The 16,038-nt window shown below is 34.2% G+C and overlaps 8 protein-coding genes and 4 pseudogenes across 12 annotated transcripts, besides 1 other annotated feature; 5 read left to right on the forward strand and 7 right to left on the reverse strand.

The window, feature by feature from the left end:
• The first annotated feature begins 16 nt into the window (after window positions 1-16).
• On the forward strand, window positions 17-867 carry TVAGG3_0908060 (annotated as a pseudogene). The gene has a single exon. A coding segment is annotated over exon 1 (851 nt).
• A 4-nt stretch (window positions 868-871) lies between these two features.
• Window positions 872-1,104, reverse strand: TVAGG3_0908070 (annotated as a pseudogene). The gene has a single exon. A coding segment is annotated over exon 1 (233 nt).
• A 1,009-nt stretch (window positions 1,105-2,113) lies between these two features.
• Window positions 2,114-16,038: part of a mobile genetic element that runs on past the window's edge.
• TVAGG3_0908090 lies at window positions 3,548-4,332 on the reverse strand (annotated as a pseudogene). Its single transcript has one exon. A coding segment is annotated over exon 1 (785 nt).
• Window positions 5,643-5,897, forward strand: TVAGG3_0908100 (uncharacterized protein; the record flags this gene model as incomplete). Its single annotated transcript, XM_051251667.1, has 1 exon — window positions 5,643-5,897. A coding segment is annotated over one exon (255 nt), but the record flags the coding sequence as incomplete, so codon positions are not given.
• TVAGG3_0908110 (uncharacterized protein) lies at window positions 5,922-6,567 on the forward strand (the record flags this gene model as incomplete). The annotated part of the gene is made up of 1 exon (XM_001300903.2): window positions 5,922-6,567. A coding segment is annotated over one exon (646 nt), but the record flags the coding sequence as incomplete, so codon positions are not given.
• TVAGG3_0908120 (organellar and viral DNA polymerase type B) lies at window positions 7,890-9,324 on the reverse strand (the record flags this gene model as incomplete). Its single annotated transcript, XM_051251668.1, has 1 exon — window positions 7,890-9,324. A coding segment is annotated over one exon (1,435 nt), but the record flags the coding sequence as incomplete, so codon positions are not given.
• Window positions 9,363-10,692, reverse strand: TVAGG3_0908130 (organellar and viral DNA polymerase type B; the record flags this gene model as incomplete). Its single annotated transcript, XM_051251669.1, has 1 exon — window positions 9,363-10,692. A coding segment is annotated over one exon (1,330 nt), but the record flags the coding sequence as incomplete, so codon positions are not given.
• On the forward strand, window positions 10,783-11,256 carry TVAGG3_0908140 (uncharacterized protein; the record flags this gene model as incomplete). The annotated part of the gene is made up of 1 exon (XM_051251670.1): window positions 10,783-11,256. The coding sequence occupies one exon, from the start codon at window positions 10,783-10,785 to the stop codon at window positions 11,254-11,256; it is 474 nt and encodes a 157-aa protein (XP_051077244.1).
• TVAGG3_0908150 (organellar and viral DNA polymerase type B) lies at window positions 11,846-12,256 on the forward strand (the record flags this gene model as incomplete). Its single annotated transcript, XM_051251671.1, has 1 exon — window positions 11,846-12,256. One exon carries the CDS (start codon window positions 11,846-11,848, stop codon window positions 12,254-12,256), a length of 411 nt encoding a protein of 136 aa, XP_051077245.1.
• TVAGG3_0908160 lies at window positions 12,464-13,198 on the reverse strand (annotated as a pseudogene). Its single transcript has one exon. A coding segment is annotated over exon 1 (735 nt).
• On the reverse strand, window positions 14,086-14,751 carry TVAGG3_0908170 (uncharacterized protein; the record flags this gene model as incomplete). Its single annotated transcript, XM_051251672.1, has 1 exon — window positions 14,086-14,751. The coding sequence occupies one exon, from the start codon at window positions 14,749-14,751 to the stop codon at window positions 14,086-14,088; it is 666 nt and encodes a 221-aa protein (XP_051077246.1).
• On the reverse strand, window positions 15,397-15,999 carry TVAGG3_0908180 (integrase core domain containing protein family; the record flags this gene model as incomplete). Its single annotated transcript, XM_051251673.1, has 1 exon — window positions 15,397-15,999. One exon carries the CDS (start codon window positions 15,997-15,999, stop codon window positions 15,397-15,399), a length of 603 nt encoding a protein of 200 aa, XP_051077247.1.

The following is a 16,038-nucleotide window of genomic DNA, read 5'->3' on the forward strand; positions in this document are numbered from 1 at the left end:
TTATTATAGATAAAATATGCTTCCAATAGAAAAAGAAAATTCTAGAGTTGCTACAACTAAACCATTAGATGAACTTTTTACTAATGTCGGTCAAAAGTTTGAGACAGATACCGTAAGCATGAAGGCTATCGTTTTGAACTACCCATTAAGATGGTTAAGAGACCCATCTGTCACAAAAGCTATTGGCTTTCGAAGAATAAAGTTTGTGTCTGTAGAAGATAAAGTTTTCCATTTATGTAAGGTTTCATATAGATTATACATCTGAAGGGCAACGAAAAATGTGGGAAGAAATTGAGCTAATACAAGTTGACCTCTCATCTTCTTCTCTACAGGCTGCATTAAAAAATATAGAAGATAAAATAAATTCATGTTATGCAAAATATGCTGATGAATATGCGAATACCGATAGCACACTTTATGTGAGAATTGTATATGACAAACAAAATTCACAAGTGTCATTTCAAATCTACGAAGACAATCCAAAGAAAGACGAACAAATATATACAGAATTCACTGCAATGTCATGGTATTATTTGCAAAGAATGTTAAATCAGAAAGTTGAACCTCCTTTAGCAAAATATCTACAGTCGATATGCAAGAGATGAACCATATTTATTTAAAGATGTTTTCGACCCAGATGCTATTATATGTTCATGCTTCATTTTCTGGCGCCCAAAACTCTTTCTTATGCTTGGCAAATGACTTTACGAAAAACCTACAAAGTTATACGAAACCACCAAGTGGAAGTATTTCAGACTTTCAAGTATGGTTTACTACAGATGGAAGAAAAAGAATAATTCCATTATACATGCGTTTTACTTAGAACTTAGTTTCATATACAACTACTATCGAACGATAAAAATATAATTTTTTAATATACCGGTTGTGGTTGCCAACTAGACTGTGGTGCAGGTTCAGGCTGTTGTATAACAGGAGATTGTTCTTCTGGTTCAGGGTCTTTAGGTATAATACCAACAAACTGACCTACTCTTTTACCAATATTTTTGACACCATTCCATACTCCTCTTCCGACAGATTTTTTCCATTCCATATACCTCTTCCAACATTTCGAAAGAAGTTTCCTATCTTACTGAAGAAACCCATTTTACTATATGTAAAAATCTAATGTCCACCTAGTCTTTTGCGTTTCCTGTTGAGTTCCATAGCATTCTTTAACTGGAGCTCATACATTCTGTTTCTCCTCTGGTAGAAAACATATTCTGGTCAACTCCTGTGTTCGCGTCATCTGCATAAAGTTGTTTATATCCCACTTCAGGGTTTGTATAAAACTCTTTCCATCTCATATTTGCATACCATGGTGGCAAACCTAACGCAGCGTCATTTGACATGGCAGTTTGCATTTGTACATCTGTTGGCACTTGACCATAGTTTGCCATTGCAGTTTGTATTCTAACTTCATTTGGAATATTCTCTGGGTTTGGTTGTCCAGGTTGCTGTGCATTCGCTAAGTTCTGTGCGTCCATTTAATATTAGATAAAAATATCTCTTACGAGTACATATGCTGAACATTTGCAGGCATTGGTTCATCTTCATATTCTCTGTACTTTTCTGCCACGTCAAATAAATAAATGACACAATGGAAAAAACCTAAAACAAGTAGTCCTATTTCAAACCACATTTACTTACTAATAAAATTTCTTTATTGTTACACTTTCTCCAGTTTATAGGACCTCTCTCATATTCTATTTTGTCATATATAAAACTCATAGTCATGTATGTCCTCTAACCATCTCATAACGGTTTTCCAAACCACTTTTATCGGATGTAAAGTAAAAGCATGGATGGTTATGTATAACGTCTAAAGTTTCTAAAGAGTCTCTCAAAGTCCAGTCTACTTGGTATGAAAATCCCATGTGTTATAGAACGGCGGGTCCACTATAAAGAAAACATTTTCCTTGTCTTTATATTTTTCATACAACTCTGTCCAATGACATCTCACAAACTCTATACCCTCAATATATTTTTCTATGTCCTCTTTGAAAACATTTGTATAGTTAAGATATAAAACTTTTGACATAAGTGTTTCAATGTCATGAACTCTTATAGCACCACTATATAATAGTCTAGCAGATATACTATCCCAGTCTATATAAGTTAGTATACATATCATGTGTACTGAGGCACTGCGCGCCTCCGTACACCACTTAGCGGTTTTGACACTTTACGAAACCGTTAACGTATATTTTACAACACAAACGACAACACTAACTTAACATTAAATATTTACAAAGCCGCCAACCACTTCACCTCACTAACGTTTTCACAAACGACTTCACTAATGTAAAAAATAAACGTTCTCACTTACAAAAGTATTGCAACTCCTCCCATTGCTGTGCTTCATATAACAGCTCATAATCTTCTGACTCACTTTCTTCTTCATATAGGTCAAAATCACTGTCATAGTTTATACCTGTAAGTTTTGACAAAGCTAATGAAACACGCTTACCGTTTGTATCGTATGCTTGTATAAACTTTCCATTCTTCATTCCTTCATAAACGCTCAAAAACTTTACCCTTTCTCCCTCGTATCTGATAGAATGTATTTTCACGAGGAACGAAGAACAAATTCTTGAACTCATGACCGTTTGTAGTTTGTTATCTCAATAGTTTTTGTCATTTATATAAAAATAAAATAAAAAATAAAATAAAAAATAAACTTAAAATTAATGATATCACACTCCACACGTATGAAAACATAGCACAAAAAATAAATTTAGGTGAAGTGGTGAGAATCTCACCTCATTTTACCTCTTTTCTACCCTGTTGAATCATTGCTTTATAACTCTCTTCCTTTCTCCAACTCTTCTAACTTCTTCCTAAGTTCAGCAATGTTGTCCTCATGAAGTTTAATCTTTCTCAAATTCCTTCTTTATCTAATGGTTGCTTTATCTTTCTAAACTGAACTCTACATCCTTCATAGTATGAATGTAAAAACCTTCTGGAATAGTTCCTGATTTAATGTATTCTACCAAAACTTTTGTTTCATTGCTTCAGTGACTTTAGTCGTCATTTCAATCAAATAAAATTTTAATATTAAATAAAAATAACGTTATTTTTCAGTAAGGAAACGCAGGAGTTTTACGATTTATTTGAGGAGTAGGTTCTGGTTTAAATGTTGGAGTCGGTTTAGGAGTTGACTTTGAACAGGAGTTTGTACTTCCATAGGTTCAGGAGTCATTGAAGGTTTTGCTTGTGAAGGTGTTGGAGTTTGTTTAACTTCAGCTACTTCAGTATTATTTACAACATTTGCTTTATTTCTTTTTCAACATCATAACTGCTCCTGCTGTAGCTAGCAAACCTAGTGGGAGACCATATTTATATAAGGACTTGACCAAATGCTATTTTTGACAGGAGCTGGTGGAACACCTAACCTTGGTGAGACTGCTCTTTGCCATTGTGCAGCTCGTAAGAAATATTCAATAGGTGCTCCATAATCGTTTGGTAAAGTTTGTTTCATAGATGGTGAAGGTTCACGAGAGCTTGATGAAGAACTCATTTATAAGCTTTAAAAATAAACGTTCATCCTTTATTCCTCACTGTCGTCCGTAGCTAAGTTATAGTCATCTAATCTTATTATTGGGATTCCATTAGCACGCACCTGAATGGCAAAGCAACAATCCCTCATAAATCCAATAAGTGGCTTTGGTACATTTTCAGTTGCTAGTTCAATAGGTCCTTTAACAGACAATTTGTATGTTATTGGAGCAGTAGATGTTTGACCTTGCTGGAAGCAAAAGTCCACTTCTGTTGGAAAACCACATAAGAAATGTGTGTTGTCATAGCTATCCCATTTATGTTCCACACTACCATCATCCACCAATGACCTCATAACATCTTCATTAAATCCTATCATATCATTGTTTGTATTGCAGCGTTCGCAACCATTTCATAAAATACAGGTCCATATGATTTTTCAGGTTCTGCAGGCATATTTCCATAAGCTCCCATGGAAAGCTGAAGATATTTAAACTTAGGGTTCTCAAAATTAACATAATAGTTGTCTTTCTTTCTAAATAGTGCCCAAATACTTTTAACATTAATAGGCGTATAAGCTGCTGTAAATGTTGCACTTGAACTATCTGTATTCTTTGAGAATGAACCGTCCATAGGAATCCAATCCATAACTTTAACAGGAAAACATAAAGCCTCGTTTGTATAATGTTCTACAAGTTCTGTATAAATGTTAGGGTCTAAAGAGAATGACTTTGGATGAATGAAACATTCATTAAAATCCATCTTTGTTCGAAATAGTTGCTGGGTTACAGTTGTAATAGTAACTGTTCCACTAGCTTCTACTGCCTTCGTTATCATAGTGAATGGTTCATTCCATGGAACAAATTTATTTGTCGGTGGATTTGAATCTGAAGCAAATGCAACTTTAAGAGTTGGATTGAAAGCAATGATATCATTTTACAGATATAGATGTGCATTGTAAGGCGTCGCTACTGAACTTTACTTTAAGCTGAATGTTTCCTGCAAAAGCTGGAATAAATCGAATAGCTTCTAATGGAAGGAATCTTCTAACAGGAATTCTTAAACGAAGCTTAAAATCAAATGATTTTCCTGCTGTAATTGGACCACTAACAATTTGTCCTGTTCTGCATGTTCCCGAATGACTCCATACATCTTCATGTCGAGTCTTTGAGAAAACATCTACTTTCTTTATTTGTTCGGTAGTTTGTGAGTTTGAAGTTATATATGCTTCTTCTCTTGCGTTGTCTTGAGAATATACGATACGACCATTTGCAAGGATTTGATATCCAGCAACTGCATAGAAAGCGTCATCGAAACCAATCCAAAATCCTGGTGGGTTTGTTTTATTGGAACCTGAACCAATTTCTTTATCTACAATAAATTGACCTTCCATTTTATACGTAATGAATGTATTGTAAAGGTCCAACATATTTTCACCAGGAGGTGAGATTGAATGTTACCCATGTGTTATCTTTAGCAGTTCCAGGTTGTGATGGAATCTTTGCGTCAGAATATTTTCTATTAGTGTCACCAATTTGAACTGCATTGTCTATGATATCGAAATATGAGCGAATCTGATGAATATGCTCTGCTGGAGTAAATTCGTTTAACTGTTCGTTCTGCATGTATTTACTTCGGATAAAAATATCTATTTACTTCATTATTCTCACTCTTCTTCTTGGCATTCGTGGTGGAAGTTGTTTCTTGACATTTTCAATGAACTGTACATTCTCTTTTGTCTCAACTTCTTTCACTGGGGGTCAGGGTTCTTTGACTCGGTTTGTTTTTCAATGAAATTCACGAACTTTGCAATAAGCTCTTGGTTCGTTATTGAAAGTACATCTGGCTTCTTTTCTTCTGGTTCTATTTGGTGGCTCAGTTTGAACAGAAGGTTTTATATGGGCTTCGTGGACTTCACCCTTGCCATACCTTAATGTTGTCGCTTTCTGCATTCGCTAATGGAACCTTTCTTTTTCTTACGTATATTTTACCATCTTTACTCTGACTTACGTAATAGAAAGGATGTTGTATTCCTCTTGCGTCATTTAATATAATAGACTCTCGCTCTGATTTTGACAAGCTCATTTTACATCAGTTAAAGTTTTAATTTTGTTTTTTATCTGCAGTCAAATGACTCAGACAAGCCTACGGACAAGACCCAAGGGGTCATAGATGTTGAAGCATTGAAGAAAGAAATTCGCGAGCAAATTTTATCCGAACTGAAGGAACAAAAACAAGAACAAAAGCCAGAGAGACCAAAGAGAAAACTTAGTGAAAAACAACTTGCTGCATTAGCTGCTGGAAGACAAAAGAACCCACGTTTGCTGGCAAAGAAAGCTAGAGAAGAAGCAAAAGCAAAGGAAGAACAAAAAGCTAAAGAAGCTGAAGCAAAGAAAGAGTAAATGGTTTATTTTTATCGGAACTAAATGTATAGACAAATACCTTTATCTGTTGCGTTCAGTAGTGAAAACTCTGACGTCAAAATAAAGGGGAACAGAGTAACGTTTAAGTTTCCAACAGACTGGATTGTGAACATAAATGAAGAGAAGTACATTGGCATAACATCTATGTATATAACACGTGCATTTAGGAAAGTTGACTTTATACTTCAAGTCGAGATAGAAAATGACGAACAGTCTTTAAGCGCCCAAAACATTCACATATACAAATACTTTAAAGATGATACAACATTGCAACAATGTATGATTTCATTTAATGAGATGTTCGAGAAAAAGTTCAACATTGAAGTACAAACTTTACAGCCTTTACGTGAGTTTCTTGCACAACTGAAAGAAGAAGGTAGTCAGCCACAACTTATAGACTTTCATTATGAATTTAATGAAAATGAAGATGGAACACATGACTGTCAGTTTGTTGTATTCTCACCATTCAATGAAGTAGCTAAAGAGAAAGAAAATCCATTACGTATAAGATTTCAAATCTCTGAACCAAGTGATGATTTCAAGAATGTTTTCAATTATGATGCAATGCTTCCGAGGAAAAATGAATTTTCAAAGATTGTAACACCTGGCATTTGGGATAGAAAGCAAGCTATATTATATTCAAACTTAAGTAAGGGAGTTGAAAATGAGTTCATTGGTCATACAAGAACTACACCACTTCCTAACCCTAAATACTATAAATTAACTGGCTTCAATCGTGAGTTTTGGATAGACATGTTCTCCACTCATGACCATAACTGCCCAGTGTTCTTACCTCCAGACCATAAGGACTGTCTCTACATTGAAGCACAACTCTTAAACTCTACCATCGCAGTATTGTAAAATCTACGCTAGTTTTATTTTTATCACGAATGACCTCATTGCTGACAAAAATAAATGACCTCATTGCTGACCTCATTCATGACCTCATTCATGACCTCATTCATGACCTCATTGCTGACAAAAATAAATGACCTCAGAACTTCAACTTACGAATAAAGCTTGTTTTAGTCGTTATTGAGAAGTTAAACTTCTCTTCAAAGCAAGGTTGACATGACTTACATAAGTCAAATCCAATCTCTTGACCGTCATAATGTGCTTTATAAAGTTTCATGACACTGAACTCAGAGTCTTTGTCAAATTTTCCTTGCGGAACCATTAAACCTTTATCTTCATTGTAATAGCATTGTATAGCTTCAGGAAACATTTCATTAGCGGTTAAAGCAATAACATCTTGCTTCACGCCTTTCATTCTGCAGTGAAATGCAACTTCATTTAAATCGTTAGTGAGTAAGTCTATGTAGGTCTTCTTTCCACAAAATATTGACTTGTATGCTAAACTTTGTTTTCCAGGTGTTATTTCTGCGAAGTCACTATGAAACTGACCAAGGTTTTTACCAATGAGAACTCTTCCATAACGTTTCTCAAACTCTTCAGCTAAACGAGGGATATCTTCATTGTAGAGATGCATACTGTCGGTGTCGCTATAAAAGATGTCCATTCCTAAGTCCTCTGCAGTACAGAATACTTCACACATTATTCTCTTCGACATAGATAGAATGTTAACACCAAGTGGACAGAAGTTAAAGTGTCTGCAAATGCTTTTCGTTAGCTTGAAAATAGTTTTATCTGAACCATCCAAACCTTCGAACTTCACTATATGGTTGTAGTTTCTGATGGCATATCTTATAGCATCTTTGTCATTTACTATGGTTATTTTTGACTCAATAGGAGATAGAATAGTTTTGTCATAAATACTATTCAGAATGAGCTTTATATTTTCTTGCAAAGGATTTCCTTCTTTCTTATACTTTAACCTTAACTCAAACAACTTCTTTACTTCATCTCTTATTCTAATATCTCTGTTTCCATCGTAATAGTATCCTTGCAACACTTCACATTTGACACCTTGATATTTTATGAGGTCTTGTAATGTTATATGGTCAACATACATTAAACAGCAAGTGTTTGAACTTCTGGGAACGTTAAGTTCTGGATTTAGTTCAGGGTCACAAACTATTAAAGGAAAGTGTCTATGTATTCCAATCTCTGTTATCTTAATGAGAACAAAGAAGCCAGACATAAACTTTTCACCAATGGGTTCCTTTTGGTCGTCATCGAATAAATGTCTCATGAGATACTCTGTGCTTAACATTTCTTCCTTCAATACTTTCGGTATACCTTCTAAAGTATAGAGTCTTGCAATTGCTGAAGGGTATAATGAAACAGCGTCGAAGTCAGCAATGAGTTTCTTTTTGCTCTTTTGTTTAATGTTATCTGACAACATACATCTTCCACCTTGAATGCATCTCGAAATAAATTCTCTTGGTTTATTTGAGAGGTCATATAAATTTCCATTCGGGAAGTACACTCTGTTCTCAAATAATTTGTTAGCAATTGAACAAATACTAACGTAGTCATAAACGTTTAAATCAAATTCTTTCAATAAGTCATTGCGGAACTTAACAAAACCTTCTCTTAAAATTCTTACATCTTGTTTGCAGTAAAACGTGCTATATTTTTCTAAGTCGAAGTGGTTCTCATCTATTCTGCAACCTTTGATGGAATCTATGTTCTTCATGAATGTATCTGCATCTTTTACAAACTTACATGCTTCAGAAATGACACCAGTTCTGTTGTCATTTGCTAACAAAACACTGCTGTAGTAGTTATATGGAAATACTTCTTTCGGTCCTGTTTGTAAGTTAAACATAGCAGGAAATAGTTTAAGCTTCTTATTTATAACACTGTAAGAGTCTTTTATAATAATTGCCCTTCCTTTATATAAGCCAGTTATTTGCATTGTTCGTGAACCTTTAATGATGGGAGTTCCTTTCACTTCTGTCATGTGTCTTAAGATGAAGTTTATATCATAACTGAGGTTATGGAAATATATTAAACTCTTGTCAGGAAGTCGCTCCAAAAATTCTGTTGCACAGTTCTGACCCCAAATGCTTTCACTCACTGAACCATCTTCACTGTCATAACATATGTTAAAAGCTTTATGAAAGCCATCAGTACTGCACTCAAAGTCAGCAAAGAAAACGTGCTCAGGAATGAACTTGCACTTATTTTTATTTACTTCTTTTGACTCGGCTTTCTTCTTCAGTTGTACACAATACTTTGGAGCATATGTCAAATCTTTAAATGGTGCAAGGTTCTGTTTATATAAGTCAGTAGTATATGTGAAAAGTTCTCCATAAGAAATAGGTTCGAAATATTTGCACTCCCACAATGTTTTCATAACATCCCATAGCGGTGTAGTTCTATCCATGCGAACTACATATTTATCTTCTCTCTTTGTATAAATCTTCATCTGTTTCTCAATGTTCATTCCACCACACTCCTTCAAGATTTCTATATAGTTGTGAATGAAATATGTTGTCATTGGAAGTCTTTCATTTAGCATGTAGTGGTCTTCAACAAGAAGTAAGTCAATAGTTCGAACAGTTTCACATTCTTTTGGTATATATCTCTTTATTTCATTATGTCTTGAGTCATTGAAATAACCAATGGTAACATTAAATGCTATACCTGTTGAATCGGAAATTTCTTGTACTTTACTTTGAGGAAAGTCTCTAACACGAATGACTTCTCTCATGTGGTCAATAGTTTCTTCATCTACTCCAGCTTGAATGCAAGCATAAACGAAACAATTGTCTTCTGTCATAAGTGTTGCAGTTCTTTTGTTCAGTTCATTGAAGATTTGGTAGCGTTCAAGATTTATAGGTAATGTGCAAAGATACTTCCATAACTGACCGCTTCTCTTCTTATAAAACTTCTTTTCACCATTATCTTTCCAAAAGCTTTCTATAAGTGCTGGGTTTCCTGTTTGCTTAAGAGCTTCCAAAATGGCTTTCTGGTCATTTGTCAGTGTGCTTTCATCTCTATATGGTCGCTTCTGTGGCTTTCCTTTCTTAACATCTGACATCGTTAAGCCTTCATATTCTGTTAAATCATACATCTTTATTTCAGTAAGATTCTTTATGTTTGTCAAGAAGAAGTCATAGTGCATTTCAACAATACCTGCAGCATTTGCTTCTATCTCTGATATAAAGTTCTCCTTCAAGAGCTGATGTAGTAATGTTCCAATATTATTGAGGTTTAACGTAGAACAGTCATACTTTCCACCAAGTTTATAACATACCATCCATCTTTGTTGGGAGTTTATTTTAATCTTCTCTAAGAGTCTCATGAAAACCTTACCGAAATGTTTGTGTAAGTAGTCTCTGTTTGGTTCATCTAAAGCTTCGATGTTAAAGTCAATGAGTCTATTGCCTGTCTTAACATTCCTCTTCCTATTCTCTTCATCTTTCTTTAACCATCTCTCACCTTCTTTTGGTTTGTCGTCAATGGAACGAATGACATCGTTAGCTTTGCGAACTTGTTCTATAGCATTTTTAAACATCTCTCTTCTCTGTTGTTTCAGTGTGTCGTCTCTTCTTCTTGTTTCACCAACGTTTGCATTTGTTATGTCAAACATCTCACGCCTTACTTCATGAGGTACTGAACGTCTATGATATAAGTCAATAGCAACGTCATTTAAAGGAAATGCTCTTGCATGGACTTCGTCCTCGCCGCGTTGCGGCTTTATGAACTCATGAATTCTATCGTAACTTATTGTACCATTATAGTCATTGAGGATGTCAGCGAGTGCTTTTTTGTTTGTTGCGTAATGTTTTGCAACATCTATGTTAGCTTCTGTAAGAAGTTGTTTTATTTCCGAGTGTTCTAACTTAGACAACTTCCGATACATCTTTAGTAGGAAATAAAAAAATATTTTTTGAAAAAATTAGATTAGATTTTTTTAAGTTATTTTTCAAAATAATTTAATATTTTTATTTTAATGAAACACATGCAAGATTGCAAGTTCTTTTCATACAATGCTCTCGCTACTGCCATCAAGAATGAGTTCAATAATGCTTCAAACGTTAATGTTATCTTTAACAAGAAGTTTGTGAAAGAATCTAAGTTTGGTCAGTATGTCAGACCATTAGCTATCGTCATTGACCGCAAACGTTATACTTCACAAGAGTTAGCAGTAGTTTTGAAACAAAAGAGTTTCTTCGTGAATGTCAAAGATACTCATTATACTGTTATAAAGAACTCTAATATTGACTTCTTCAGTATTGCTTTAAATCTTTCCGAACAGAAAGAATATAAGAAGGGTGAAACATCTGTGAAATATTATCCTTCATCTCTGAAGACAATAACGAACAAAGATGTTATACAGAAATTCTTACCAAAGGTTGAAGAAGCTTCTATTGACATTGACGAAGAAAGTGAAATGGTTGAAGAAATAGACCCTGAAGTTATTTAAGCAAAAATATATTTTTGAAGAACTGAAGGTGTCACCACGTCACCATGTGCTACCAGGTTAATTAACTTCTTTTAAAAATGATGACAACATGACATTTTGACAACAGTCCAGGAAATAAATTTTATCGTTAATGTTTACGTTAATGTTTCGTAAATGTTTTCATAAATGTTTTCATAAATGTTTTCATAAAGACGCAAAGCGGCGGGCATAGCCCATGACCAAAAAATAATGTTTAGAGTAGATGGGTATATCTAACCTAATTTCTACCCTCATTTATAACATGGTCTAAAACTCTCGAAAATCATGAATTTTTGACATTTCCTTATGAAAGAAAAATAACGCTAATTTTTTTCTAAGAAAATTTTTTATCTTGTATGTAAAGACAGTAATGTCAAACATTGAGTTTGAAACAGTTAGAAAGATTGACAATGACACCAAAGTGGTTAGAATAGGTGATTTAAACGTAAGATACTCAAAGAAATACAACAAATATTCTTTGTCAGACATTATAATACCATCTGGAAAGAAAGCAAAGGACTGGGTTAGAATTGCTTCTACTCAGAAAATTTTGACAAGAAATCCTGAGCTTATGATATCAGTAGCATTTCATGGAACAAGAGCATATCTTATAGACAAAAGTCTTATACCAATAATTCTTCTATGGATTGACCCAGTTGTTGGATATAACTTCATAACTTATGATTCATTCGATACGGAACGTTGCAGTGAAGGCTTACTTTATATTGTTCAGAAACCGAAGGACTTCAATACAAAGAGATATAAGATAGGAAGAACATATAATATAACTCAAAGATATGACAGTACAGTCAATAGAGTCAAGGTTGTGTTCGTTAATGATATGAGAGCTGCAGAAACAGAACTGCTTGAAGTTTTTGAGAAAATGTATGGTGCTCCCATGAAAGGTAAAGAAACGTTTGAAGTAGATGAGATAGATAAAGCTATAAAATTATTTGACGAAGTTGCTGAAAAATACATGTAAAGCGTTTATTTTTGGTCTTTTGTGAAAGTCAGAAAAAATAAAGTTAGTTTTATTTTGTATGAAATGACATTTAGACAACAACACAGGAGGATGGCAATTATGAAATATTTTTGTTCATTCTTCCTCTTTGAAGTTGTCGAAATATTTTGTTATCTTTTCTTTCAGTAATGTTAAGTCTTCTTTGAATGTAAGTATTGTGCAACCTTTGATGTCATAGTGTGTTTGAGGAAGAGTATTTTTGACAATTTCCTTTATTTGCTCATTCGGTGTCATTGAAATCGGTAAGTTTTCACGATAGAATCAGTTTCTGTCAGATTTATATATCTTAGCTAAGTCATAAAAGCTCTTGTTGTTTCTTCTCACTAAATGCAACATAACCATATCTCTATCTTCTTCTTTCTCCAACTCTTCAGCGTAAATCATATACTTATAGTTCTTTTCCTTTCCTTTTGGTACTGAACGTGGTATTCTTTTCTGTATGCTTTTGTCTTTGGATTCAATGACTTCATCTTTTGCTTGAAGTTTCTTTTCCATCTCTCCACGTTCTGCTTTATATAGTTCATCTAACATCATGAAAATATAACAAGCATAACGAGGTGAAGCCCACATTGCTACAGCATTTACTAAAAGTCTATGAACATAATAACCTTTCAAACCAGGAGCCAAATTCTTGCGATTTTCGTACGGAATCTCTTCCCTCGGTTTTCCGAGGGAAGCAATCATATGAGGAAATTCTTCTAAAAGTTCTTTTGCCTGTTGGTTTTCAAACCAATGATATGCTTGCTTTGTAGAAAGAAGAGCATTCATTATACTTTGCATCTGGTACATATCGTCTTTGACCGAACGAATGAGACGTAACTGTTTGTTATACTGTATGTACTCGTATTCTTCATTTATGGCTTCATGAACGATAGCAATTGTTGTGTTCTCTGATGTTGACATTACTGTCTTTACATACAAAATAAAAAAATAAATAAAAATAAAACTAACTTTATTTTTTCTGAGATAAACACTATTTCTTCACAACATTAAATTTTATCCTGTATGAAATGACTTTAAAAAGATTATTGACTGACTTCGAATACTATCTCATTGACGCACTGACAGACCCTCAAAACTGTGTTGAAAGTTCTTTAAGCTTTAAGATTGAAGGTACGACGCATTTTGTCTTCACTTACGTATTGAAAGAATATGACCGTTATCATAACGAAGTGAATCAAACACTAATAAAATTTGTAGATAAAAAATTGGTTAACAATGAATATTTTAAACGTGAAGACCCAAACACTGCTGGAGATGATGAAGAATACAGACAAGTTATTGAAAAAAATAACGCAAGATTAGATGCAATAGAAAAGAAGTTTTGTGAATGTCTTACAAACACGTATGAATATCTTATGCGGTGGGAAGCTAGATGGAAATAAATTTACGTCAAATATGCAATTTATAAATTCTTATGTCGACAGGCTACGTAGCACAGTGGTCTAAGGTGGTGTTATGGAGGGGTCAGGGTCTGTGGTTCGAACCGCGACAGCGCCGTATTTTCTTATTTTCTTTGTTTGTCTTGTTTGTCGTGAATAAAAAGTGTCATAAAGGTGCTCTATCTTCCACGGGAATAAATAAAAATTTACTTTCTTTCTTCTTTCTTTCTTCTTTATTTCTTTGTTCCCGTGGAAGAAGGGTTTTGCTGTTTTTTCTCAGCCGAAATCAATGATTTTTTCATTTTTGGAATCCTTAGCGAATGAGGAATCTTTTCTCTCGTTTTTCTCTCGTGGAAGCTTTGACCAAAAATATATTTTAGGTGAATTCAATAAAAATAAATGGTTCATTTACTCACAATATTTTTGTACAAAACGACCCCAAGCTTTTAACTTCTTTTCTGCAGCTTCTAATGCTATCTTAGCGAGTTCATATTCTCTAAATTCTCTCTTTAAATTTTCTTGTTCCCATTGGTCTAGTTCGAATGGAGAATCTCTATAACCATAACATAACTCACGTTCATGTTCTAATTGTTTTTCACACATTTTTCTAACTTCTTGTTCGAACAAAGGTTTAGCATTCTCTACTGTATCTTCGAGTTCTTCTTCATCTAACTTCTCATGAACTTTCTTGTCTATGGAGTCCATAATATCTTTGACATAAAATGCATACTTTACAGAGCACCATTCAGCAACAAAATGAACGAGGTCAGGATGTATGTAAATACCTTTGAATTCATTCATAACACCCTTTGTAAGCTCATAAAATGCTTGTTTTGATGTCGAGCCACTTTTGGCTCGACCGTATTCTTTCAACCAAAACTCAAGAATTTCCTGCATTTTAGCACTATTGAGAAATCTGTTTAAATGGTTTAACTTTCCTGCTTCTCTTGCCATCTTTGTTGCATTTATATAACCATCCTTGTCTCTACGTAAGACTTCAATACCGTTATAAGTGCCTTTTGTGAATGTTTCGCCATTAGATTTGTTAGTGAATGTTTTTGCTTCGACTGACATTTCTGTTCTTACCTACAAGATAAAAAGTTAGAAAAAAATAAAACTAACGTTATTTTTTCTGTCTTAAGGAAATTCATGAAAATTCATGAGGGTGAAAAAAGAGGTGAGATCTCACCTCTTCACCTAAAATATATTTTGTCTGATTTACATCTAATGAAAAAGTTTAGAAGAATTTTCTTATTCTTTCTGGCTTATTTTTGTCTTTCCAGTACTCCCACTCTAATGGTCCCAGATGTGTTGGCTTCGACTCTCTCAAGTTCTTAGATGGTATAACATCTTCAACGCCTCCTTCATATCTTACTTTATAAGCGTCATCGTTTGTGTTATAGCCAAGTATTTCAATAACCACTCCTCGCTTTGCTTCGTCAATGGTTTTAGCAAGTTTGCCATTACTACTTTCGACTAATTTATGACGAGGGTAAAACGCTATGGAGTCGTCAGCAGCTTTTATAAGATATCCATTACCTTGCGTAGAGTCTACGATATAATAATTTCGACTTAACCTTAAACGTTTCTTTGTCAACGGTTTGTCGTCAAGAACTACACGAACTTTTGTACCAGGAATGAGGGTAAATTGTGTTGAATTTCTGATATTTTGTGTTTGACTTCGTTTCTTTTGTATATACTTTTCTTCTTGTTGTTGTGTCATTGAATTTGGTGTATGTCTGTTGTAGAATGTGTTGAGGAATTATATACTTCGAGAAAATGTTTCATTGTTTCTTCGGTAAAGTCTCGCTCTTGATTTAAATCTCTGAGAGTCCTTATGAAGCGGTTTATGATGCCGAGTATGTTATGGTTATGGTCTTCAGTAGTGTAGTGAGTTATGTTATGCTTAATGAGAAATTCTGTGATTTCGTTGCTGAGGTATGCTGAATCCTGGTCTGATGTTAAAGTACTTGGGTTATGTTCTGCTACAAACTTTTGTAAAACTCTTAACACTTCACGAGTTCCTTTGTTCTTCATTGGATATGCATATGCTTTACGAGTGTTAACATTTATGAAGATGAGGAATGGTTTATGTCCTCCTTTTCTGCTTTGAATGAGAGTGTCAAATTGGTATGCGTCAGGAGTGTTGGAGTAAATTGGTAAAAAGTAGTCGTAAGGGTTTATTTTTGTTTGATGTACAACATTTTTGTCAAAGAACCTTTTCACTTCAGCTCTGTTAGTAAATCCCGAACTCTTTGCTGCTTCATTGAACTTCTTAAATGACCTCCATGGATGTTGTTCGAATACTTCTTTCAAGCTCATTTATGTAAAGTTAAAGATTTTATTCTAGGCTCAAGCGCG

This window comes from Trichomonas vaginalis, chromosome I (assembly GCF_026262505.1).
Source record: "Trichomonas vaginalis G3 chromosome I, whole genome shotgun sequence".
NCBI classification, from domain to species: Eukaryota; Parabasalia; order Trichomonadida; family Trichomonadidae; genus Trichomonas; species Trichomonas vaginalis.